Here is a 27,661-nt window from a genome sequence, read left to right on the forward strand (position 1 = left end):
TCTGTGACCCCAGACACCAGAACTGACTGGGAAATGGAGAGACTTTGCAAATAAGATTGTGTTCAACATCCTTTTCTTAACACAAAAGAATTCCCATTCCTGGCCCTAGAGCACTTGGAACTTGCTTGAAGAAATAGTACAAACAACTAGGATTGTGTAAATGGCCTCTTTATATGCATTTAGTTACTTTAATTAGTTAATTCTACTGAGGGATGACCTGAGTGTGGAATTTGCATCAATATTCAGTGTGTGACACACCAGGTGTTCTGGGGGACCGTGTTGCTTCTCTGCTGCTGTTCTTTTCTGCCCAGAACTACATTTGTCAATGTTTTAATAGTTTGCATGACTCTAAAGGAGGACATCAGCTGGATTTTTGTATTTGAGAACAAGAAATTGATGGTAAAGAGACCCCAGGCTATGCTAAGGAGCACATGGATCCTGTTGTGTTGCACCATAACCACTGAAAACAAGCAAAAGCTCTCTTCAAATCTCTCTGCCTTCACCTCTGTCTCTCCATTCCTTGTTTTGTAGAGCAGGGAGAGATAAAGTCAGGCTTCCAGACATGGGGCTTGGTGTGTTCTGATCTGCTGGGTCTCCCAGGACATGCAGAAACCTCTCCCTGGTTCTCCTCCATTCCCTCTGTCCTGATCCAGAGTGTTATGAAGCATGGGATGAGGAAATCTCCTATTTTTATCAGCTGCTCTAGCAAGAATCTAAATTACTTCCTCAGGAGCTCCCAGAGCCTGAGATTTACCTTGGGACTTGAGTTGGATGGCTGGAGTCCTCCAGATGGAGAACTGGGAGCAGCTGCAGCACAGAGCAAGCAGCAAATGCTCAGGGCTGGATTGCCATGGAGGCTGGGGAACATTATCAAACATCATCGCCCTTGAGGTCCCCTTCCAACCTGGGAGCCTGTGCTGCTGTGATTTAGCTTCACTTTTAAAAAGGGAGGCATGCATTGAGGGGCTTAATTTAGTTCACATTAATTTTCTTTTTAACTCAATATCCTTTCAAGGCCACAAACCATATCCTGGGGATCAGAAGTGCTCCCTGGCTAGCTGGAATGATAGAGCAGGCGGTGTTGCTGAGGTAATAAATTGGAAATAAGTAATAATAAAAAACATGAGAACATCACGGTGCTTTTGAAAACAAGCAATATTTCATCTTTATTACATATATAACCATCCCTCGTACTTGATGTCATAGCTTAAATATTTCTTAATCAATTGGACAGGTGATCTTTATCTAGGTTACCTGGAGAACCCACGGAATGATTTTGGAATGGTTGGCAGTTATCCTGGAGAATGAATGCAGGATATGAGCCTGGGATGCAAAACACCAAGAAATGTCATGCCTGTTTTTAGGAAGGGGAAAAAAAGAAATATGGAAATTAAATGTCAGTCAGCTCACCTCTCATTCCTGGAAAAATATTGTAATAAGCAACCAAAATAATTAATTGTAATTTCCTAAACAACAACAAAAAAAGGTCATTTACCAACAAATAGATATTTATATGTGTCAGAAATGGGTTGTGCTGGACCCCCCTGTGGTTGGTAGATATGAGTGGAGCAGCAGATGTCACACATCTTAATTTCAGCAGGGCTTTCAATACTGCACTGTGAGTTGTAAGAAGGTCTGGTCTGCCAGAAGTTACCAGAAAAGAGCTGGAAAACGGGGAAATTGTACTTTGAGAAGAGTTAGCAGCAGCACTTCAGTGCTGGGTGATTTGCAAGATTCCCATCCTGCAAGGATGAGCCAACCAGCACTTCTGGAAGCTGTTTCTTCTGCTTTCATTTGCAGTGATTAAAAGGTGGCTGTTTGGAAAAAGTCAAAATTTGAGCCAAGCCATTGGCAATCTTACAACAGCCCAGAATGCTGACCCCCCCCCCAAAAAAATCAATAAGCTGTTTTAAAAGTCAGTCTTTTTCAATATAAAAACCCAGACACATCAAGTTGTGCTCTCCATTCAGGTAAGGGTGGAACATGCAAAATGCCATAAATCCATTGCCAATATTTACTGTACTAAAGCCTCAATGCATGCCAGAAATGTCCAGTAATTTTTCACTTATATCCTTTTAAAATACTGAAAACTGTATGTCTTACCCTGTTATACTGCATTACATACTAAAACCTGAGTTTTTTCCATGGTTCCTGGGTGCATGGTTTATAGAGAGGCAGTTTAGTAGAAACTCCTGTGCTTTATGCTCTGTTGCCACTTGGTGAATCTTCCTTCATGCTGCTCCTGACTGCAGAAATACATCTTTGGCTTGTTATTATGAAGAATTTTTGCATGTATCTGAAGTTTTTCAGACTCCTTTGAGACCTGCTGCTATTTTTGATGGGAAGTTCTTACAGATGACAAGACAGAGCAGCTGCAGTTGACCACTCACAGGTTACATTTTATTTTCTTGAGGTCAGGACGGTGGAGTATTGTTCCAAAAACTACTGAAAATTGGCGTGCAGTGGCTGTAAACACACAGGTTCCAAAGCTTTGAGATTTAAATTTGCAGAAGACTCACAGAATGTTGTCCGTCTCTTTCAACAGCAGACCCTTAGGAAAAAAATTATGTGTAATTTTTTCTTAATACATGAAAATACCTGTATTTTAAGGACATGAAAGGGCTCTGAGTAAGCATATAATCATTAAATATTCACAGTGTACAAGGTTTAATGGGCACAACATTGAATACAGCAAAGAATAATGCCATAATTATAGCTCCTGTAATAATTATGTTTTATTGTGGCTTCCTTACTTTTTATCCCACAGTTGGCATAAGCTTTTAAGCAGATGCCTTGGGTTTGCCCTTTGCAGCTTATAGGCAGATCACTGCTGTGTTGAATCTGCAGTCAGTCAGCTATTCAGCAATCTCATTTTTCTTTTACTGTTTTGGCAGAGATGAAAAGCAAAGTTTTTAACCTTCCGCTTTCCTGCTATTTATTTGACTACTGGAAGCCAACTTTAAAGCTTAAATAGGAGCACAGGCGTATCCTCACAGCAACACATTAGTTTTCTCCCTGGAGTTCTTGAAGCAACTGACTGAAGAAGAAAGTGCAGGCTGTGTGAAGACACAAATGAAGGGCTAGAGTAAAATGTAATTTGAGTGGTGTCTTTTTTAATTAACGATGGCTTAGACTCTGCAGCACAGGCCTTCCAACAGCAGCTTGCCTGTAGATAGAGAATATGTTACAGATTTCCTATTCTAGATAGAATATCTATAGATATATCATGTAGAATATAGAGTTTCTGTAGATATATTCTATAATCTGTAGCATATTACAGTCTCTCTCTCTATACTTCTATATGTTGCTCATATAGATGTGGAATATACAGAGGTATATTCATAATCACAGAATCACAGAATGACTGGATTAGAAGGGACCTTCAAGATCATCAAGTCCAACCCATGCCCCAACACCTCAACCAGACCATGGCACCCAGTGCCACATCCAGTCTTTCTTTAAGCACATCCAGGGATGATGACTCCACCACCCCCTTGGGCAGACAATTCCAGTACTTGATCACTCTTTCTATAAAAAACTTTTTCCTAATATTCAACCTATATTTCCCTTGGCACAGCTTAAGACTGTGTCCTCTCCTTCTGTCAGTTGCTGCTTGAAGGAAGAGACCAACCCCCACCTGCCTACAACCACCTTTCAGGTAGCTGTGGAGACTGAAAAGGCCCCCCTGAGTCTCCTTTCCTCTGCATATATGCATACAAAATTTATACCCTGGAATCAGAAGTTTGAACCTGAAGCCAGGCACAAAAATGTCATGTAAATGTGGATTTTGGTTCTGGATCTTTCTGCTCTGAGGTGCTGGGAGCACTGGAATTTGGGATGAAAATATAATTATCCACAGGACTCATTACAGAAATGGAGAAATGACTGGGATCTTTACAAAGGTTCCTCCTAAAACACCTGAAGCTTCTGTGCTATTGGTTGTTCTCTTTGTCCACAGCTTCTTCTGGTTTCTTCCTGCAAAACCTTTCAGAATTTATGGGAGGAAATTAACCCCACTGAGCAGAGGGCACCTATAGAAGATCCCAAAATCTTTATTGGAATCAGATGCTGGTTTAGAAGAAGCCCAAAGACGTCCCTCCCTGCAGGAAAGGGCTCAGCTAAGCTGAGTCCATCAGCTGCTGTTGCCTCCAGATGAGCTGTAGGTGCTGCCACCTGCTCAGCCAGGGGCTTAAAGAGGTTTAGAGTGGCTGCTGGAGACAGGATTGAAACCACAGTTTCTGGTTTTTTTGGACATTTTGTGGCTGAAGGCAACAAAGGAGAAAAGTGGGGCTGTGAGGTCAGCCTTAAAGGTAAAGGTCTTGCTTTTATTTTATTTTGATGGTGGTGTTAAGATTTAGGGGCATAAGTTGCAACTCATGAGAAAAAAAGCATTAATTCTGACACTCAGAGTTTGTCTCCTGAAGGTCAGGTGCTGCCTGGCTGTGCAGGCTGTGGTTGTGTGGCTGCAGCCCAGGGCAGTGGAGCAGCTGCTGGTTTTTAAACTACACCAGTTTCCCCTGTCAGGTAATTCCAGTTGAACAAGAAACAAGCATAGTTTTGTATTTGTTGGTACTAAGTTAAATGGTAGCAGAAAATAATGATACTAGAATTATGTGAAGAATATCCTGTGTTTTAGCAAATTCTTATTGACCTTCCTTTTTTTTTAAATAAGCTCATAGTTTAAGTCACATGGACCTGTTTTAAATCTAGATTAAGTGGATGAAATATGGTTTAAAGCAATACAGCATGGGAATTCAGAGTTTTGGGGCTCCTCACCCATCTTCACAGGTCATCTTAACATCATCCTGTACATTCTGGTTTTGGGTCCCAGAAGTGGCAGTTTATCCCAGGGCTGGGATGTGGAACAGCCTGGGCTGTGCCTGCACAGTCACTGCTGTGTTCCAGGCTGGAAGTGCAGGCAGCAGAAAGGGTGATGGCTGGAAGAACAGCGTTTTGGGGGGCTCAGTAACTCTAATAAACCTCCAGCTGCTTTCTGTGGGAAGAGGAGAATTGTGTTATCTAGGAAAATTCTTTATATTAATGCTGTTCTTGCTATAGAGATTGCCAACAAATAGTATTTTGATAAATCCTTGAGGCACCAGGGATGCAGCTTCTGAGTGACAACAGAAATGTAGGAAAAACATTTCCGTAGCAAAGTGTTGGATTTTGATGAAGAATTTTTCCCTTTCTGTCTCTGCTGCTGTTGGATTGAGGAGATGCTTTCAAGTGAGACAGTCCCTCTGCTGTCTTAGAAGGGAAAAGAGTGAAGTGGTGTTGGTGCTGCCTCTGCTCTTGAGAGGGGACTCGTGTTCTCAAATATTCCTTTTCAGCTGCTGCTTTGCATTGAAGAGTAAAGAGAGGGAGAGGAAAAGGAACACGTTCCATTGGTGACCTTCTGGGTGAAGTCATCTAAACTGAGCAGGCTGGAATTATCTGTAGAGCAATATTGTTAGGTGTTAAAGCTCGAGTCTGGCATGATAACAAACCCTCCCCTCGTGTAGACACTACTGGCTCATTTGTGGCACCAGGGAACAGAATTTAAAGTAATGACATCAAAAACCTGCGCTGTTGAATGAGCTGAAGGAGGAACTTCAGTGCTTGAGTTGACAGAGGGATCAATCAAGAGGCAGCTCTGACACCTCTCCCGAGATGAGTCTGTGTGTTTTTGTGGGATGTGTGCCCTCTCTCCTGCTCATTCTCATACACAAGCACTCAATTAGACACGAGCCGTGCCATGGCTCCTTTTTCCCTGCAGTCTCTCTGACTTTGCAGAGCTGAATGTAGGCTTGTATGGATTGAGGAACTGTGAGCCAGCATGTCTGTGGAATGTAATTCTGAATTTTAGTTTTAAGTTACAATCCCTGGGTACCTGTTTGACTTCTTTTCTGGGTTGAATATTAACCACTTGAACAATGTGCTTTTACTACCTTGAAGTAAGGAAACTGTGAACTTGTTTGTGCCCTTTGCATGAAGATCCTTATCAAGAAATGAGACTTAAGTACTTCAAACCTGCAATAGGCTGTATTTCTGTTTCTTTATTATTACTAATCTAGCAGGACTTGTTGCATATGGTCATTTTTCTGATTGTTTTGCATGACTGAGTAAGGGCTTCATTGTAACCAAATATATATTTTATCTCTTAATTACTGGGTTAAGAACATATGTGAGAAAACCAAACATTTAGCTCCTCATCCTGCATGACTTGTTCCTTATCTCCTGTTAGTTGCTTTTGCTTTCAAGACTTGGTTCTGAGGTTTGTGTATTGCTGTTATTGGCCTCATGAATCTGACTCTCATAAAATACTAATTTTTCCCTTTTTTGTACCATATATTCATCTTAGGAGATAAGAGGTTAATTTTCTATTTCCTTTAGCAAGGTAGCCTGCAGGGTTTATTTGAGCCTTGTTTCTATTTTCCATCTTTCGAGTTCAGTAACAACAGGATTAAAAACTTGGAAGTTAAAAACGTAGACGTCTGTCTAATTAAAGGAATTGGCTGTTGGGGCCGTATTTTTCTTTCTCATTAGCATTCTGTTCATTCTGTTTTCTTTCCCTATCTCCCTGTTCCCTACACACTCAGCTTGTAATAAAAGTTGGTTCTTGAATGTAAAGAGCATGTTAATGCACCTGGGAAAAACATGTACAGGAAGGAATTGGATTTGTTTCTATCTAACCTGGGTAAGATAGAATGGAATGTTCCAGTGTTTATCTTTACAGTAATAATCAAAGGCTCCTTTCAATGCTCATAAGGATTATTTAAGGAGAAAATTAAGTAAATGTATTTATTTGTTTGTTTCCAACAGGAAAACAATCTCCTATTTTAAGTTTATACCCCTGCAGCCAAGTGATAAGGGCATTTTAATGTTTTCCTGCATCTCTCTTTCCATTTTTATGTGTGGCAGGATTAGGGGAGAGCTGATGTTGCTGCTGCGTAAATGTGAGCAAGCAGAGATCCTCATTACAGGGCAAAGTGGATAAAAAGAGTCAGTAACTGAAGGTGATGGAACTGTTGTGTCTACTGGCCATTAACTGGGTAATAGAAGCTCTCCTCCAGATGAGGGGAATCGCAGGGAGCAGCATTTTGCTGCGTTGCAGGAGCAAATCCCTAAAACCTCTGCAGCAGGGATGTCTGTAAGTACAGAGATAAATACATGGAGACAGATTGCAGCAGAGACTTTGGGGGCATCAGAGGTTTTCTGTTCTGCTTCACCTCTTACGTGGAATTACTTGCATGGGCAGGGTGTGGAGCACTGTGCTCCCGCCCTGGAGCCCGAGCTGGGCTGGCACCACGCGCGCCTCTTCCCCAGGATTTGTGAGTCGTTCTGCCGTGGAACTCAGCCGAGTGTTTCTTCAGCACTGAGAATAAAAATGCTCTGCAAAGCCTCTTGTACCATAAAATCAAAGAAACCACACTGTGTCTCCTGACACTTCAGGTTTTCCTTGGCCTGCTCGCTGGGCACATGTTTATGGATGGTGCAGCAGATGCAAACAAGGCAGGGCTGCCCCTAATTAGAGGCAAAGTGTGGTCCTTAAAGATTCAGTATTGGGAGGGAGTTGAAGTTCTTCACTTTTTTATTTTACCTCTGGGACTATTTCTAAAGTAGAAATTGCTGTCATTCCAGCAGAGGACTGGCCAGATTTACTGCAGGAGCTTTGGCCTTCTGACTTCCTTAAGCTTTACAGCCAGAGCTCCTGAATGTATTTCATTGCTCTAGGGCAAGGAAATTTGTGTCATTAGACTCAGAAGTCAAATATGCAGTAAGTCATACAAAAACACCTGTGTCTTGATTTCAAGTAATTTAAAAATCAGTGGAGTTGAGACAGTACCTATGTGCCTAGATTTGGTAACACCACCCACGCTGAAAGTATAAAAATCTGTATGGTCCTTTAATTGTGTGTCATTTACACTTGAGTTGGCCACTGACGTGTTCTTGATGAGTTGGAGACAATGCTGCATTAGGGTTTCAAGCAGGACATACAAATGGGTCCCAAAAAAGAGCCTTACTTCAGAATATTTAAAGCCTCTATTCTAGGACACTTTTTATCTTAAATGATTCTGATGTTTACACTGAGGTTTCATAGATACTACTGTAGGTGCTGCTTTGCCTGGGTCTGGGATCATCAAATGCTTAGTTGCAGGTATAGTTCTTTTTATCTTCTCAGTTTCTTACATAAACCTTCTCATAACTTTGCTTTCCACCTTTTAGAATTCCATAGCTTTGCTACACAGCAGCTTTGTGTATGTTTGGCCCATTAATTGGAAAGAAGTATTCCTCCTTTTATTTCTGAGAAATTATCCATTCGTATTTTTAGACTAATAATTTACCCCTAACTTAAAAGATAAAGTGCTATTGATGGAACAATATTTTCCAGTAGTTTACTGTGCTGTTTCACACACTATTGACAGGAAATTGTTTTTGGGCAGAAACCACAACAGAAAATGCTGCTCTGATATTACACACTTTTCATTCCATAGTTTCCAGTGTTTGGCCTCATCTGTTAAACATTTGGTTCAATGAATCCAATGTGGCTTTGACTTTGTCACTGCACGGCCTATTTGTGATAGAAAGAAGGACTTGCTCCTTTCTTTTAAATTTCTGCTTATTTCTTCTCTTTAGCCAGTGGTTTTTATGTTTCATTGTCACTAACTTGAAGTGCTTGGAAATGTTTGCAGTATGGACATTAGAAGGACATTAAAAAAAGTAAATCTGTGATTGATTGGCTTGAAGTTTCTACTGCTGAATCACTGTCAATAATGACCAGGATTTTGTGGAGTCTGGCTGTTTGTTGCTGAGTGCATCCGTACCCAGCTCGAGGGGATTCTGCTGAAGGAAGCTGTGCATTTCCATGGAATTCTGGAGTTTGGAAAGCAATGCTCACCTGTCTGCTGTGTTGAACTCATATGTTAAAGGAGTTGAACATCAGTGCTTTGCCTGAAGTTGTAATCAAATGCCTGGCAGTCAAACTGGAATGCAAGGGGAAGTAAAGAGTATTAAGACTTAGCACTTGCATAATCTTCTACATCTTTTGAGTGCCACAGGTACTATCTATTTAAGCCTCTAGATAAATTTTTTCTGCCTAAAAAGAAACATATACCTGTGCTATCCTTTTTCTCTCTTGGCAAACAGAGACTGAAAGGCTTCCCAACCCAACCTAGATTTACCAGGCTGCAGGTTCTGTGCTTAGTTTCTCCTGCACAGCAGCAGTGTGTGTCCTAATGGTGTGTGAGTAGAAATGACCCCACAAAATCCCTATTTTGATGTAGCCAGCAAACCTGAGGCACTCTAATAGCCCTGTATGATGGATCTGCAGCAGTAACACAAATGCTGGTCTTGGCAAACTGCAGTGCTGTACATAGATAGTGTTTGCTGTTGTATCGATCCGTGCCTCTAAATCTTTAATTATCTTTCATAGTAAAACTTGTCTAAATAAATTGCTGGAGTGCTGCTGCTCTCTGGCAGCAGCAGAGGTTGATGCTTGGGTCAGTGGCTGCTTTTTACCATATCCTTTCTCTTTGTTTAAAGATTTGGTGCCATTAAAAGGAAGGGTAATAGATCTAAAACTAAGGGGCTACCAGACTTTTATTCCTGAGGTACAAGATTCCCTCCTACAAGTCATGTAATTAGTTTTTCTTATCCCTTGGTGTGTTTATTATCAGCTGGAGCAGCTGAGTGGCCAGCTTGGTGCTGTTCCTCATGCTTGTAGAGCAAGTGTGGTACACCTGGATATTTATTTTGCTGGTTTGAAGCTGGAGGTGCATTTTTCTGGCATTAAAAGGAAACCAAAGTCTTTGGTTCATACAATAAGAAGTAGCCACTGCAGGTACTGGCCTCATGAGGTCTTTCATGTGTGGATTTCATCTTTAGTGATGAAAATCAGCTGCCATGAGGTTTGCTGGCTCCGCACAGAGGTTTGGTGTCCCTGCTCTGTGTACTCTGGAAATCAGTTTAAAATATACTCACATGTAATGTGCTGCTGAAGGAGTTGTTCATCTGAGAAAACTGAGCAAATACATTGCCAAGCCCAAGATTTGATATTTTATTTCCAAATGGTGTGGCTATTTCAGTTGCTGTGATACAGATTTCTGAGTCTCCAAGACTAGGTGTTCTCAAACCTAACTTTTTGTGCCAAATCTTATTCTCAGCTACACCTATGTGAAAATTCAGATGGTTCTGAATGAGGTATGTGTGAAATCAGGAATGAAAAAGGCAGAGATGATGCTGAGGCAGATTCAGGAACATTAATACAGGAATGTTGGGAGCATTTAAGTAGGCACAGTTGTGGCACGTCTAAATATATGCGTTAAATATGCTGTTAAAAGGTTGAAGTTTCCTTTGTCATTGTTGCATGATCAATTATCCCTTCAGGGCATCGCCCTGTGACAGGGCCAGGCTGCTGCTAATTTGTTTTATAGTTAGTGCAGTTCACAGCCATGGCTTATGTACTCAGAATAAAAACAAATGTGTCTCAGTGAAGTAATGGTACGAATATACAATATTCAACAGGAAACCCTTCCACTCTTCACCACAAAGCACTACAGCACATACCATTATGCTGACATGTTTTATTAGAAATGAAGATATAATTTAGTAACACAAGTTTTCCTTCCACAGTGAAGGAAAGGGGAACAAATCAGTGTTTAAAAAAACCCACAGCACCTTAAATAATCAATTCAGGAGAACTATCATAAAGGGAAGCAATATTCATGTCTATCTCTGAAAATTGAACTATAAAATCCCAAATGATTACAAATAGTCTTTGTGCTTGCTGTCAGCAAAGTCAGCCAGCTGTGTAAATCAACAACCTATGGTACTTTTTAACTGCAATGTTTTGTTTGAATATCCCATTTGTATTAAAAAAAAAAAAAAATCCACTATTTTTCCTCCCCATGGTTGCCAGCAATGTCCATGGCAACAGCTGGTGACGGCACAAGTGGAGTTCAAAGTGTTGATTATACCATAAACTGGAGAGGGAAGAAAAATAGACACCCTGCTTACAAATATCTTGAATGCTGTAAGAGTTTTATAAGAAGAGGAGGCTGGAGAAAATTGACTGATTTTATTCTGAGTCTTTGCTTTCTGTTATTGACTGAGATATGTATTTTGTCTTGAAAGTCAGTTTTTTTTCCTATTAGCCTGAGAAGTGCTACTGCTGATGTAGCACATCCAGCCACACCTCTGTGGTTCTGCAAGATAACACCCAGGAGCTGGGATATATATCAGCTGTGCTAACTCTTGCTGTTTAAAATGTAATAATAATCTAAAAAAATTTAAAAACCCAAACAAAACCAAAGGAGCAAAGTTGTGTGATAATAATTAAGCTGCATTAAGTAAGAATTGAAGCTGCTGAAAACCTGGGGAGAAGAAAAAAGCAGTTTTAACATAAATAGTGCACTTAGGAATTATTCCTGAGTTTGTTGCTGCAATTCCTTGCCTCTGGATTGGCAGCATTGCCTCTCCCTGTAAACATCTCTCTCATGATCAATTATATAGTGATTATCTTGGGTTTGTTTTCTGGGGTTCTTAATCTCTAGACAAGTAATTGCTTGATATGGGCATGATTTAAAAATATACATTTGGGATAATTCATCTGAGCATCTTTTCTGGGAACCTCTGTCTCCAAAGACCTAAAATAAGCTTTCTGAGGGCGAGCTGCTAAGATTTTTATAACAAGACTCAATATTTGGTGATTCTGTTTAAATCTGAGCTATTTCTTGTAACAGTCCTGTACATATATGAAGATGCTTGTGATGAGTTGAGGGGTTTTTTTTTTGTTTATTTTGAGTGTTCTCCTGCACGTCACATTCTCTGGATGATTCTTTGGATCAGATGGGTGGGAGGTGGGGGAGTGGATGGTTGTGATAGTGTTTTGGTGCTGTTTGAATTCTTCTTTCCTTACCCTCACATTTAAATCGAATAGCCAGGGCAGAGTGGAGGCCATGCTGGGTGAGAAACAGGGTTATTTCTTCGATTTCCCAGTGATACTGCTGTTTGCACACCCCCTTGTGAGTTTTGCCTGTTGCTCAGTCACTTATTCTTTCTCAAATACAAGGTTTTGAGCTTGTTCACTGAACTGCAAACCTCTCAGTCAGTAGAGAGGCTTGCAGCAGATCTCCTGCATTTGTAATTCTGATTCTGTCTTTCAGAGTCTTTGGGACTTTATCAGCAGATTTAGTAAGTGAGATCTATATTCAGTCAACAAACACCAATGAAAATATTAAGCCAGGCCAAAGGCAGACCCTGTGGGTTTGTACCTGCTCTCACTTTCCAGTCAGGTCGTGGATCAGTGATGATTTGTCAAGTGTAGTTTTCCATCCACTTCCTCTCCAGCCTTACACTTGCTTTACACAGACCAGATTTGGTGCAATGTGTTCATGGAGAAGCACAGGGAGTAGTGTCTACAGCCTTGTTAAAACAAGACCCTGCCAGCCCCAAAAGCAGAGAATTGGGAAGCCAATTATAAAATGTGGAGATTCTGCTGTTTATCTCAATTCCTCCTGGAAATGCATCTGCTAAACCCATCTATAGCTGGTTATTCCTTCATTTCATGGCAGTGTTTGTCCTCTGCCTGGCCATTAGGACTGTCTTGGTTATTCCTGTGTAACCTTGGGACCCAGTCACTACCCAGAAACACGTGTTGTGCCCTGACATATCTAGAGAAGCAATATATGAACTGCCCTGTTTCTAAATTCAGTGTAGTTTTACTTCATATTCAATGCCTGTGTAAGTATAAAATTTTTATTAATAGATGGTTGATTTGCAGTAACAATGTACCTGGAACCTGAATAATATCCCATGAAACTGCCATCCAGTCACAGCTCCTGGTGCCCTGTCCCTGTGGAGATGCTGCTCTGCAGCACAGACACAATTTTTTTCTCTGTGATTGAGTCCTGAGAAACACAGGCTGGTTGTAAGAGACATGTATTTAAATAATTTTGATTAATAATTCCCCCTGAGCACTGGGAGCCATGAGGGTGGTGAAGTGGTGGCTGGGTTAAGCTGTGCATGCACAGGGATCCCCTGGAACAGCTGTGTGTGCAACTGCAGCAGATCCCTGCTTTTCCAAGAGGGGAAACCCATGGGGGAAGTCTTGCAGTAATTATTTTATTACTCCATAATCTCTCCCTTTTCTGTCTGCATCACTGTTATCCCATCCTGTCTGGGGCATGGGGAGATTGAGCCTTGCTGTGTAGTGAGGACAAAAGTTTTTTGAAAGGGGAGCAGAGGCTCTCCAGTAAAAAATTCATGGTATAGAGGGATTGATAATCGTGTTAGCTGGAGGTAATATTGGAAAAGAGGCTTTATGAAGGCCTTTGTACTAAAATACTGCATGCTGGCTCAGGGGCAGATGGTGCCTTCTGAGAGAGAGCCTAATCAGGTTACTCTGATTTTCATTTTATGTTTTTTATAACCCAGTATTATCTACTTTTGGTGTAATCTGGTAGACTAATAACATAACAAATATCTAACTTTGGGGAATTATCCACTTTTAGAGTAGATTTTGGTATTTTCACATTAAAACATTATTAATCTAAATCCACCTATTTGAGATACTGAAGGGTTCATTTGCAGCATTAACTCCAAAATCTTTCTCTTAAAGGCCATAAGAATGTCATCCCCTTTGAAAAATTATCTTTACAAGTAGAAGTCTGATTCATGTCCCACTGATTTTAACAAAAGAATTCCCATAAGCTTTAGATCAAGCTTAGAGATGATTGGCAGCAGAGTTTATAGAATTTGGACAACTTGAAAAGGTTCAATTAAAAATTCCAGAGTGCACAGATTCATAGAATGGTTTGGGTTGGAAGGGACCATAAAGATGAACATTTTCCTGTGCCATGGGCTGGGATGCTTTGCTTTAGACCAGGTATCCAAGTGCCCAATGCTGACTGCAGTGAGGGAAGTGAGGAAACCTCAGAAGGTGCAGTTCTGTCTTCTGGTGTTTAGAATAATGGGCTGTGTAATGATTTGTGTCCATCACTGCTGCCTTTCCCCATCCCCTCAGTCCACAACTTTTGGTTAAACAGCATCCCCCAACCACAGTTTGTCATCTCAAAGGCCCCCTTGCCTTTGCTTTGAGATCAGTCTGGTTCAGGCTCCAGCTCCTTTTGTGGTGAAGGTGCCACTGAGATGTTTTTGAGATAATAACCTTGGATCCACTGTCACGATCACTCCCACTGCCAGCCCTGTCTGCTGTGTTCCCAACAGGCTCCAGAGAAATCCTAACAATTCTTCTATTAAAAAGGTGCTTTAAAATGCTCCTTTCCTACGCTGGAGAAATCCCAGAGGATCAGTCTGCTTAGTTTGCTTGCTGGTTGCTCCTGTCTTGAAAATGTTAGATTGAGTTAAGTTCCATACTGCTTTAAAAAAGCAATATTTATATTTTTCATGAGTTCTGCACTGGGTATGAATTACTGACAGGTCCACTCCATCTGCTGCAGTCATCTTCATCAAATGTGCTGCTAAACTGAGCACCCAGGAATCAGATTTTCCTTGGAACATCAGAGTGCTGCTGTCAGAATTTAAAAGTTATATCAGACAATGAAAACAAACAATAAGCCCAAGAAAACACATTAAGCCAATTTTTGGGTGCTCTGTGCAGCTGTTGTGCAGAAAGTGGCTGCAGCCTGGTAAGGGCTTCAGGTTTAGAAACACTGGAATTAATGAGTTCTTAAAATGTGACTAATTGATTTTCCTGATGCACAGGGCTCACACGTGATCTAAATAAAACTCCCAGACTCTGCAGCCTGGGAGGGCTCCTGGCTGGCTCCATACCTGCCTTCACTTAATGATCTCAGGGTGTTCCATTTTTCACAGATCTATTAAGATATCAATAACTCATTTGGGGAGCTTTAATTTAACTTTGACCATGTAATTGATGACCCCTAAGAGCTGCCTTCAGGAGTTGCATTATCTTCTCTTTTTTTTCTACACAAATTAATATCCAACTTTTATTCTTATGTAGATTATTTTCTAAAATTTACCTACTTTTCATTCACAAATGTTATGTTTTGCTCTCACCCCAGTAAAATTTGTGTGTCAAAATTTAAAAGCCCCACTTCAACAATTTCCTTCATAAATATTTTCATTTCCTTTGTTATTGATTATTATTTAATGAGCTCAATGGTTTAAGTTTCAAAATTTTCAGCCAATTTAATGCAGATAGTAGCTGTATTCATCTCAGCAGTATTCAAGGATCACCTTTAAAACTTTGGGTGCAGTTTTAACTGAATTCAAAATAGGCTGAAATATATTTCAGCATTTTCAAACAATCTTTCTAAGGCTACTTTCTTTAGAATTGCAGTAGAAATGAGTGTGAATGTAATTGTCTTGTAATATTCAATTATTAGCACAGCACTGGAATGTTATCTTTATTTGCTCTATCAAATGTCTTATTAATTGTATTTTATATCCTCACTCTGTAAATCTATCACAGTTTCTTTGATTAATTTTCTAAATCAATTAAATAGTCCAATCTCATTGAATAACAAAAATTACTGTGATTCTTTTTCTTTTTTTTTTTAGTAGTTTTACAATAAAAATTGCCAAGGAAGATGTAAACAGAATCTTTAGGTGATGTGTGATGACTGATTTCAGAGCTGAACATTTAGCTTCATTTTTCAGCAATTTTTAAAATTATTGTCAGCAGAAATTTGAGCAGCAGCTGAGGGGGCTCAGCCTGGAGAAAAGGAGGCTCAGGGGGAACTTCTTGCTCTGCAGCTCCTTGACAGGACAAGAAGAAATGGCCTGAAGTTGCACCAGAGAAAACTTAGGTTGGAAATAAGGGGAAATTTCTGCACTAAAAGGGTTCTCAAGCACTGGCAAAAGCTGCCCAGGGCAGTGGTGGAGTCTCCACCCCTGGAGGGATTTCAGAGCCATGAGGATGTGGCACTGGGGACATGGTTCAGGGCTGAACTCCATGGTCCTAAAGATCTTTTCCAGCCTGAGTGGTTCTTTGATTCCAACATAGCTTTACAGGAATTCAGATTTCTTTGTATCCATACCAGGAAATTGAAGTGTTATGAATTAAATGCTTTGAACAGCCATGTTCTCACTGTAATTTCTGATGCTTTCCCTATGTATAAAAACCAGTTTGCTGCTCTAGGAATGTGTGATTTCCACTGTTCCTTTAAACGTTTTTTTCAGAGCAAAATAACTGTTTATTACTAAGGGTAACCACCCCATGGCAAACCAGGAGGATGGAATGGAGGGTGTTTATTATTGACTGATTAGTGCACAAATGCTTTGACTCAGTGCTGATTCTTTTCGAGCCTATTGATGTGTGAACTTGTTTCTTCCAGTATAATAATTTTATAAGTTGTTTCACCCTCACGCTCAGTGATACATCTAATAGCACAGCTAAACTCAGCATGGCTTCTCATCAAGTATTAGAAGTGAAGGAATTTTCCTCCTCCCAGCCTTACACTCTGATTTCCAAGTCTGTGCCTGTCCCAGGCTTCAGTAGATGAGCTTTCTGCTCCACAGCCTTTCCCTGGAACTCTACATTTTCTTTTATCTTTCTGGTTTTTAAGCTTCCTGTGTCCTGTTACCTCAAACCCTTGAATATTTTCTTATTTTCTCTAGGTTAATCCTTTATCTTTTATAGTCAAGGAAAAGGTATCTAATCCATGTGAAAAGTGAAGTAGCCAAGTGTGTAATGCTGCCTGTGAGGGAGTTCACAGAAACCTTTGTTATGCAGAAGTTCTGAGAACAGACTTGTGTAAGACAATGAGATTTATTGACTCCCTCAGGCCCAGTTACCTACAGGGTCGTGTTGCCCTACCTGCTTTGGATGAAAGGAAACCCCTCCCTATCCACACACAGATCATCTCTTATGATCATCTTGCCTGTGATGAGGTGATGACTGGTGATGCCATAAATGCAGGAAGTTTAACTTTGGAGGTTCTGCTGCCTTTGATTTTTACTTTTCTTATTTCACTAAACTCTGTGTTATTCCTTGAGTGTCACTTTTTAATAGGCTGCCTTTCACTTGTTGAGAAGGTTTTCAATAAATCTGGCTTTGCCAGAGTTGTCACCCCACAAAGATGCAGCCTAGTGGTCACTGGTGTCATTTGCTGTTTCTTGCATAACTTCTTATTGCCATTTAAACTGCCCCTGTTTCACCTGTTGAAGTTTTTTCTGTGTGTCACCATAAGCATCTTACATGATCTAAACAGAGCAAAGGCCCAGAGGGATCTGAGATCTTTATTTCCTGTAAGTGAATAGCCACAAGCTCCTCTCCTCAGTACCATGGTCTGGTTGAGGTGTTGGGCTGGGATGGACTAGATGATCTTGGAGGTCTCTTCCAACCTTGTGATTCTGTGTTTCTGTGAAGTGGGGCTGGTTTTGATTCTGCAACATCTTGATTTGTGACCATGATATTGAATATATTAGGCTGTCAGGACTGAAGTGTGGATAACATTCTTCTGATTTCCCTGTGATCTTTCTTTTCCCTAAACAGAGCCATCACTCTGGAGAACCAGCTGGTGATCCTGGGGGTGTCACTGACAGATGCAGGAGGTTACTATGTCCAGGCAGTCAATGAAAAGAACGGGGAGAACAAGACCAGTCCCTTCATTCATCTCAGTGTAGCACGTGAGTATCCAAACTGTGGAGACTGTGCTGGCACACTGGGGCTGCAGACAGGGCTCACAAAGGCTGCCCAAATCAAAAGAGCCTTGCTAACAAAGGATTGGACCTTTAAAGGAGGTCAATGTTTCCTGCTTGGTCTGGAGCACACTGAACTCCTTGTGCAAAAGAGGGACCTAAGAGAGGAGATGCCCTCTACAAATCACCCTTAAAGCCCCTTTGTCTGGTGTTTGCTTTGTGCAAGGCAGGTACATGATGATATCCCTCACTGTTTATTGTGAAGTTGTGGTTATAATTTCTTTTTAATGCAGGTGTTTATAATGTGTTGTTTTCCATTGTGCCTAAGTAAACAAGTCATCCTTCTGAGTGCAAATTTATTTATGAATCTATTCCCAGTTTATGGTGTTATTTTTACCTGGAGTTATCACAGAGTCCCAGGGAACATGCATTTCATTGTTATTACTTATTAATTTACATTACATGGGTTGTATTAACACCACCACTCCAGAGATATTCCATGAGTGGGTTTTGCAGCAGAGCAGATGGAAAAGCAGCAGAGCACTGGGGTCAGGGAGATGGCTGAGTCTGAGTCTGCCAAGGTGCACATTCAGCAGAAATGTGCACGTGCAAACTCTTGTAAAACATCCAGTAAACCTGTCTGCATGAAAAATTAATATTCTAAACATGTGGAATGGCTTGAATCCTTGTATGAGGCACTTGATAAAGGCATTATTTATGTAGCAGTGAGAAGAGGGAGCGTGTCAGTGCTGTGGGAATGGGGAGGTTCCTCGTTTTGCTTTTGGAGACAGGGAAGAGGGGATGGTGTAAATCACTGGTGACAGTGGCAGCCCTTATAATTTGGGCTTCTAGAAGATGCAGGACTCAGCTCTAGATCAATGGCATTATGAGATGCCCCAGATCTCTTGATCTTGTGTAGCATTAGATTTTGGACAATCCCTGCTGGCTCATTTCCTTACAATAGCAAACCTTGGGAGTCTGGGTGTCTGGGCAGGAAATTTGGGAAACTGCTTTTGGGAACTGTGCTTGTGTTTGTCAGAAGATCATCTGAAACATTATGATCCTGTGAAACATTCAATTTCTAAGAAAATGTCATTTTTCTGCTGAAATTCCCAATTGAGTTTCAAGGAAAGCTGTTTTTAGACAAGCCTTGGTAGTGGGCTGGGGGCAGCAGCTGGATGGGTTGACAGGCAGAAGGAGATAAAAAACTCTGTTTTCTTCCAGACAAGTATCTAAACTAAATGAACTGCTCAGGGGGTTCATGTGTGTCTTTCTGAAGTGGAAATAATATTCCAAATCCACTTGTGAATTCTGGCTGTTCTGTGGCACGTAGATTGTAAACATTATTATTTCTGACAGTATGAAGAGGTTTGCTAACACTTTAGTAATTTCATTTTTAAAGCAAATTTGTGTTGTTTGTATTATGTGACCAATAGCATACTTCCCACTTTAATTTCATGTCTTAATTAATGCTAGAAATAGTCTGTGATCATGCATGCATAACAAGTGCTATGCAAAGCAGAAGGTGATATGGGCATATGGAAAAGAAAACACTCCAAAATGCTCACAGACTTGATACCATGAATGCAAAGTCTGCCTGGAATGTGGCAAATAGGAAAGATAAAATGGATAAAAGAAAATGAAAGATAAGACAACATGGAAAGCCAGAAATGAATTTGGTTTTAGAATTAATGTCAGCCAATGAGGCTTTCAAATTGAGACCTTGATACCCAGGGTTATTAAAGCTGTGTGTGTATGTTGAAGGAAGGCACTTGCTGTAAGGCATTGGAGCCTGTAAAGAAAATTGGATTAACTTGGTTGTTCTGAACTTTGATCTGGGGAAGAAACTTATGTGATACATTACATAGAAATGAATAAACATTTTTGGTCTGGTAACAGAAAATAATCAGGCAAAAATACAGTCCTGAAGCAATATGCAGAAAATGGTTGCTGAAAAATGACATATTTTGGAAGAGTTATAAAGAATTCAAGCAAGAGGTTGGAAGCAGATTGTTAAAGGTAACACAGATGAGAAGATACTGCATTGACTTGTCACTATCTGCATCTTATGGGATGTTAGGAGTGATGGCACTTGTAACTTTCCATTAGGGCATGTATAAAATTTAAAAACAGTTTAATCAAAATCCAATAAACCCCAAGCAAAGCAGAATAGCCAATCTCTGTGCAAGTAGATTATATATTAATTATTGAGTACAACCTTGTGCATGACTCAGCATGCACACTGCCACCGTTATTGAGGGCAGGAGGAAAAAAACCCTATAGATAATTCCCAGGGCAGTGATTCTCTGAGAACAGTGTTAGATATGCACAGCTCGTTATTCCTTGAAGGAGACCAGTGTCAGATTTGCTTCAGCCTGTAAGAAAAGCATATTTGCAGAATCATTCCAACAGCTGAGAAAGCTGTAAGCTCTCCTGTTCTGCTCCAAAGTACAAGAATGACAGCAGAGAAAGGTCTGGCTCTGAGCTGAGCAGAGGATGAGTTACAGGGCCTTATACTGCAGATTAAAGTCGCTGTTGAATTGTGGCTGAAGGTAAATGGAACTCGAGCATCACCTGGAAAATACACTGAACTGTCCTTCAATTAATAACTGTATTTGATACATGTGGTATAAAAAGATTAGAGGATGTTGAGCATGCTTCAAAAACAGTCTAAAAGCCCCAATCACATTGAATCCTCCAGTGGGGCTCTGAGTATTAATAGTAAAGACATTTTGTTTCCTGTCAGTCTAAGCTGCAGCTCACAGAGTCCAACACTGAAGTCTCACACCCACCCATCGCCCTTGTTGCAAACAGCTCCCAGAGACACTCTGCAGGCTTGCCAGGGCTGTTTTGGCTGTGCTTGGGTTTGCATTTCCATCTTCTGAGGTTGGCCACACATGGGAAATGAAGGCAGCAGAGTGCCAGGGCTTAGGGGAATGCTCAGTTTTTTTGGATATTTGGGTGTTTCAGGTACACACCCTGTCCCCATCGCTCCTTACACACCCCTGGTGCAAAGTCACTAAAGATTTATTTCCCAGTAGATCTGGTCCCTCTGTGAGAAGATCCAAATATTGAACAGTTTTTCCTTCACAGCTGAGTCCTCAGCTTGGCTGAACACCCATGTTCCACAAGCCTGCCCTAAGCCCATGTGTCTGAATGTGACACAGGGTGAGGTCCACCCAGCTCTGATTGAAAACCATGGATGTTTCTTTCAAATGGACTCATTTCCACTGATTTCAGGAGAATTAGATCATCTCTGAGGTGACAGGCTCTGGGGAAACAAAAATTATGTCCAACAGGCAGCATATTGGGAAGAACGTCACATCTGAAATTTAGTGTGAGGTGCCATAAATTAGTCCTAAATTTAAAATATCTTAAAATGAGTTGAACTGTGTACTATACTAATGAAAATCTTGCCACTTTTTTTTTCTTTTTAACCATATGTCAAAGCTTTAGTGTAAATAACACAAAATTTTGGCTTGGAAAATCGGAAAGTCTGAAAGTCAAGAGTTTGGCAGTGGAAATAGTAACAACACTCACTTTGGATTTTAACTCAAATTACTCACTTACTCCTTGTTGAGAATTCACTATTGCTGCTTGGGAGGGTTTCAGTGTTAACTCCATTGCTGGAACTTCCTAACTTGATTGGAATGGTGTGAGGATTAATCTGGTACAAGCTTTTGGGATGTAAATACTGCTCTTCAATAACAACACTTGGAAAATCTTAAATGTTTTATTGCTGTTTCCATCTATTGAGAAATAGGATTTGATGGTATTGAAATGGATCCTTAATTCTTTAGGCTTTTTCTTTCATATGCCCATTCTCCCACAGCCAGACATACCCTGCAGCACAGCTGGTCAATTCTGTTCCTAAGGATTGTGACTTGTCAGGGAATAAAGTGACATTCTTTGATCTTACACGTGCTGACAGGGCACCTAAAGATTGAGGTGTTTATTCAAGTAAGACCATCGTAAAACCCTCACTTCCTTGAAGGCCATTCTCAGTGTAACAGCTAAATATTTCTGAATCTGCATCACAGCTCTTCTGGTTGTAGTATGGAACTTAAAAAATAAATAAAAAACCTCAAACCCCCAAATCTCCAAAAGTAATGATGAAAAAAAATCTCACAAACCAAAAACCCACAGAAACGCCCAAACAACAACAAAAAAATTAGTACATGGTACTTTGCTGTTGGCTGTGCCACTTTTGCATGAAGTTTTTTTGAGGGTAAAGGGGGAGCAGGGGTGTTTAGAGCTTCTTAATGAAATCATGAGGGATTTTAGTATGTAAGTCAAGAGTTTAAGTGGGTTTATTAGAAGGAGGAGGCGGGGGGAAGATTCATAGGGAGCTTTTTATTGCTGTGAGGAGCTGGCTGAGCTATTCCCTGCAGGGCATTCAGTCTGTGTCCTTCCACTTGATGATGTGACACCATGGCCAGGCTCTGGAGCCACTTGGGAAGAAGTTGGCAAAGCCCTGGTGAGATATTTCCATTCTTGACTTCAGCCCAAGGCTTTATGTGAGTACCACTGGCCTAGTCCTGGAATCTTCTAACAGCGTGCTTGGCTTTTTCTGAGTCTGATTGGAACACTTTATGAAAAATGTGGGTCTCAGTAGCTGATTTCAGTGGCTGGTTGCAGGAGGTGGGTGTGTAAGCTGCTGTGACAGTTTAGATGGTCCTGCTCCAGTTGGTTTTGCGGCGCTAATCGTCCGGAACTGCAATTCAGGGCCGTGCTCCTGCACCTCCTCGTTAAGCTGTGAAATATTGAGATGCATGTCCCTCCAATAGATTTATTAGTAAATTAGATAGTCCCCAGACCTGTTGGTAACACCAAGAGATACAGAGTGTTCTGCAGCCTGATGTCATTTTCTGATGCGGACTTCGTGAAAACAGAAAACAAGATTGATGAAAATTTTAAAAACCTTGCCAGCCAGCATTTCTGAAGAGTCAAAGATAATAAAGCCAATTATCATTTAACGAAGATAAATCTTTCCCTTGGGCACTGGCAATGCTTAACAAAAAAAAAAAAATAGTAGTAGGGATAGAAAAAAGTTGGGGACTGAAAATTAAACTCCTGGCTTGGTTGCATTGCAATTAATTTAAAGTATGAGGTTGTCGTGTTGTTCTGCCCAACTTTCACTTGCCACCAGAAGAATTTTATTCTGTTATGGCAGACATTGACATGAGGTTAAATAGACCCTGTTTGTCTCTGCTCAATGCCTATTTTGTTCTTCAACTTAATGTATCAAGACATAAACTTTGCAGAAGGCAAAAGTCCCATTTCAGGCTCACAGGAACTGAATTTACCTCAAAGTTCTCGTTCATTTGACTTTCTCCTATAAAGGAAACCTCTCATGATTGCACAGGACAATCAGGTCACTTTTAGTGTCTGTAAGAATGAAATATTCTTTATGTTGTCAGGAAGCAAAGAGGTGGGGGGAGTGCCCCATTATGTGTCGGTGTGTTTGAGAGGATGTTCCTCTTGACATCCTTCTGTCAGGTGTGGTAAGAAGATAAGTTTTCAGAAGGTTCTGAGCAGACATTTTCCTCTCTGGAAGAGAGCTTTTCACTAACAGGATTTTCCATATTAACCATCAGGGTTCCTTCAAGTCAGCAGATGCTGAGGATCCTTCATGGAAATGTTTGAAGCACAAAAGGCATGAATTTTTCATAGCCAGTCCCAGCTTTCAGGTGTAGGCAGGAAAAAGGAAAAAAGGAATGGGCTGGCACCCCCAGGGAACAGATATTTCTATTCTGACGTCAAATTCACACAAGCTCTCCAGACTTGTCAGACTGGTTTTAGTTCATGCCAAGAGAATTGACTTCTTTTATCCTCTCTGGGTCAGCACTGTGGAGGTGAATTTATTGTCTCTATGATGCTTTTTTTTTTTACTTTCTGGTGTTGTTTTGGTAAGGGAAAAAGAAGGAATATGGGATGAGGTGAAATTGCATTTCTGAGTCATGAATGTACCTGATTTCCCAAGGTTGTGACCAAATGCTGGGGAACAGCAAAGCTGAGCTCTGTGAGCTGGTTTTAAGTCTCTCTTTGAAAGGATCACATTTCTTCCTCATTTCCTCACAGGTTTTGCTCTCCCTTTGTCCAGCAGGATTTCCAGGAGGGATATTGTGGTGGGGTTCTTGAGGGATACTGAACATTTAATTGACACTAAACAAGCCTCAGTTAACCAAAATGTTAATTTGAAGGAGTCTGTGGAAGTGTTTGGGGCCTAACACTCAACCCTAAGGACACATACTGTTGAAAAGCCATCTTTAATACCCTTGCCAAATACTGTCAAAGTGTTTTTTCTACTATTGTTGCTCTATATTCAACGACATACACTTTAAGTGGGATTTTTTTATTTTTTTTTTTTTTTTTACTTTGAGAATGGAACGCAACTTACACACATCTCAATTGCATGGTTATGTATTTAAGTCAAACACATTTTAATAACAATAATAGCTGTAAGAAAAAGGACTAAATTGAGTTAGTGTTAAAGATTTAGGTTTGATATATTGGAACAAATGTTGGTTTAAGCTTTATCCAGAGCTGGGAATTTCAGTGGAGGCTGATATTCTCAGTGCTATACCCTATTATCTACTGCAAAAAGTGACACTGTACTGCAGTGTAGACTGATTTTATATGCATTACAAAGAAGTAACAGATGATGTTCAGGATTTATCAGCTTTCTTGGACTCCAAATTTCATTGTTAGGTTTTTCTAAAGCATCAGCCAGATCTCTTCCATAATTCTCTACCTTTCTTCTCCTGAAAAGAAAACTTTGCTCACTTTTAACTGCTGAGATAGAGAAGGAAACCTGTGGTTAAAATGATAGATTGCTAAACTGCATGAATAATAAAGGTGAGCCAAGAAACCTTTGTGGCAGCTCAAGCTTTTTGCCTTGGTTTTTCCAAATATTCTATCAGTGCTCTTCCTGATAAATAACAAATATTGCTTGGTCTCCAGTTTCATCTTCCTCTGGACTACTTTTGATAAAACTTAGTGCCACACATGGTGCATCTGCTGCAGCCTCTGACCCAGGCAAGCAGGGTATCCTCTGCTGGTAGCTTTTGTCATGGAAAGATGCTAAAATGAACTTTCTGTAAGATTATTTCAGTCTTCCTATTAAAGAGAACTTAAACAGCCTAAATCAGCATAACAGCTATTCAAATATCTGGCACTTAATTTTCATCATATTGCATCAACAAATGTAATGAAGCTTTAAATGTGTGGTTTATGGGAAGAATAGTTATTTCCTTTTCTCCCAAGTGCAACAGAACAACCCTGTTGTTATGGGGACTCCTCACTGGCTGGTGAAACTGCAGAACTGCACCCAAGTGTTGTTCCCTCAGCAGATGCACATACATTATGCATGTTGCTCTGAAAAAAACAGCAAATGCTGAGGTTTCTGTAATCAAACTTATTATTTTAACACTGCTTCTTGTTACACTTGTCTGTTTGTGAGGTTTGGGGGGTTATGGTGTCTGAGAGGGATCTGGAATGCACACACAAACACAGACTCCAGATCCTGGTTGTCTCCTAAACCCTTTATTTATATCTGACACATGCAATTAATCTCTCCCTATCTCTAATCACTTTTGCTATTACATTCATCGGAGTGATTTGTATCCTATCTCTGTCACTGCTCCATAATTGATATGTGGAGATAAGGGATTCTTAGAGGACACAAACAAGGAAAAGGGAAAATTGAATTTACCTTGCAATCATTTTATAAAATGTGACACCCATCAATTATACATGCCATCCAGGAAAATGCCATCTTGAACAAACGGCGATGATTTGTTGGAAGATCAGCAGAAGAGAAATGCCAGAAAACTTTTCTAGACAGAAAAGCATTGCTGGTTCAACAGACAGACTTTTCAATCTCATTGGTCCACCTACAGTGTTTTTAAATAATCCTGTAGAATTTACAAAGAAAGTATCATTTTTGATCTGTGTTTTTCTCCAGTCAATCTTGTACTAATACTTCAGAGTGGAATGAGATGAAAGGGAGCTGCTGAAATAAACCTTGTTTTGATTAGACATAAAAAGATGATGTTGGTTACTCAGATTGAATCATCTTTCATGGGCAGAAATGATAAAATTGATAGTATAATCCAATTCCAATTTAACCACTTTCTATCATGAGCATATTTCTATTTAGTTTCTCTTTTTCATTTCAGTGCAGTGATAAGTGAACTAATTTTCTCACTCTTGTGTAAGTACTTCGTGCTCATGATTAGTTCTAATTGTTGGCATGAGAGTAGTAGCTCCTGTCCATACTTGTAAGTTTAAGCACTACTGTGGGATCCTGGAAAAGCTTTTTAATACATACTGATAATGCCATAAAAACGAGTATATAGATGAATAATATAATAACAGTAATAGGAATCATGAAACTGAGAAGATTTAAATCAAACATTCAGTGTTGGCAGCTTCCTGGGCCTGTCAGTCTGGCAAACAGTCTTTTCCCTGGAACTATTTATCTTTTTATCCTGCACACCCCAGATCCAACTGCACTGCCTAAAAACTCCCAGAGCAGCCAGAAGCCCAGTGATTTGTGGGAATTTGTACAGGGCTTTGCATTTCAGTTCCTGTAAGGATGATAATGCTGAAGCTTTAGGAGGAACAGCTCCTGGAGACTGGTGTATCAATTTACCCCTTCTGAACGTTAACTCCTGGTTTCTTGTAAGTCTCCTTCTGCTGTGCCAAACTCCTGGAGTTTTCCAAGGAGCTGACTTGAAGTATTTTGCTTTGATTCCCATCTTTTCACAGTGGGATGGATTTAAAATACAATTCTCATTAATTTTAAGTTGGCAAACCCTTTTGAAGGTGCTTTTTACTAACAAACTAAGAACCTGTAACTTAATGAAGAGAGCTTGAGCTGAAATATGCTATTTTAAGGAAAAACAACCCCATTTAAAGAAAAACATCCAAGAAATGGACTTTGATGATGCTTGTGGGTCTCTCAACTCAGGATAATCAATGATCCTCTGATCTCTGGCAGTGAGAGCTCTGTCCTGGTCTAAAGTGAGACCCTGGCTGTTCTGTGAGTGAGAGAGTGCAGAGATACCAAACTCTTGCTTAGGAAAACAGTGGCAAGCATTTTATTTCTCATGAACCAGATAAATTTGCAGCATGTAGGATGTTTTGAAGGGGTTTTTTTTCAGTCATAGAAGGACTCTTCAATTTGGAAAAGAAGGAACTATTTGATAGTTTCTTTAAACTGCTGTGTTAGGCAAGCTTGAAATGCTTCCTAAACAATATAGATAAGGAATAGTAAATATGGTCAAAACAGATGTTTAGTGGGGTATGTTCTGCACTGTTACTGCAAAAGCCTAAATATATCCTAAAGATTCCTGCACATGCCAAAGGTCTGCGTGGCAGAGCCCTCCCAGCATCTTCACAAAAGCTGATTTTCATCTCCAGCTTTCACAGACATATGGTTGCTTGAGGGTTATCATTTTTAAAGCTCTTCATATTAAAGATGTTTTTAATTTCTTCTCAATATACATCATAAAACAGGAAAATTGAATAAGAATGGAAAAGCCCAGGATATCTGTCTCATCCTTCTGCCAGAGAGATGTGATTTGTCCAAGTAATTGTGGGAGGGCAGACAACAGCCTGGGTATGGAAAAAAATGGAAAAATAGTGATTACAACTGCAATCCAAGCACTGGAGAGTCAGGACAGGCAGGATTCAAGGTCACCCATACAGCTATAAATATTCTTTTTAGATTTTAGTAAGGACTTGCTATGAATTTTAAAGTAATTTAGAATAATTTGTCCTTCCTATCCCATTTGTAATAGGAAGAGAAACTCAGACCTGGCCATAACCTGGGTTGCTTCACCTGATGTATGTAAAAGCTGCATTGATTTCCTGTCCCCTTGGCTGTACTGTGGGAGCTGTAAATTGCTAATCCAGGGTATTTGTTATCCTTTGGTTTTGTCCTGCTCTGTTTCACATATTGTTGTGTGCAGCTGGGGAGTGGTTTAGGCATTGGAGCAATCCAAAATTTGATTTTTTTTCCCTTCTGTCTGTGCTATAAGGTGATGGAAAT

The 27,661-nt window shown here is 40.3% G+C and overlaps 1 protein-coding gene across 3 annotated transcripts in view; it reads left to right on the forward strand.

Annotated features, from left to right (window-relative positions):
- SDK1 (sidekick cell adhesion molecule 1) overlaps nucleotides 1–27,661 on the forward strand; it is a 385,780-nt gene that overhangs the window by 164,452 nt on the left and 193,667 nt on the right. For all 3 annotated transcript variants that reach the window (XM_056503413.1, XM_056503412.1, XM_056503414.1), the window contains one exon: nucleotides 17,459–17,592. In XM_056503413.1, the coding sequence (XP_056359388.1) occupies nucleotides 17,459–17,592 (134 nt within the window). The remainder of the gene's footprint in view (nucleotides 1–17,458; nucleotides 17,593–27,661) is intronic.

The sequence above is a fragment of the Oenanthe melanoleuca genome, chromosome 14 (genome assembly GCF_029582105.1).
Source record: "Oenanthe melanoleuca isolate GR-GAL-2019-014 chromosome 14, OMel1.0, whole genome shotgun sequence".
In the NCBI taxonomy this organism is placed as follows: Eukaryota; Metazoa; Chordata; class Aves; order Passeriformes; family Muscicapidae; genus Oenanthe; species Oenanthe melanoleuca.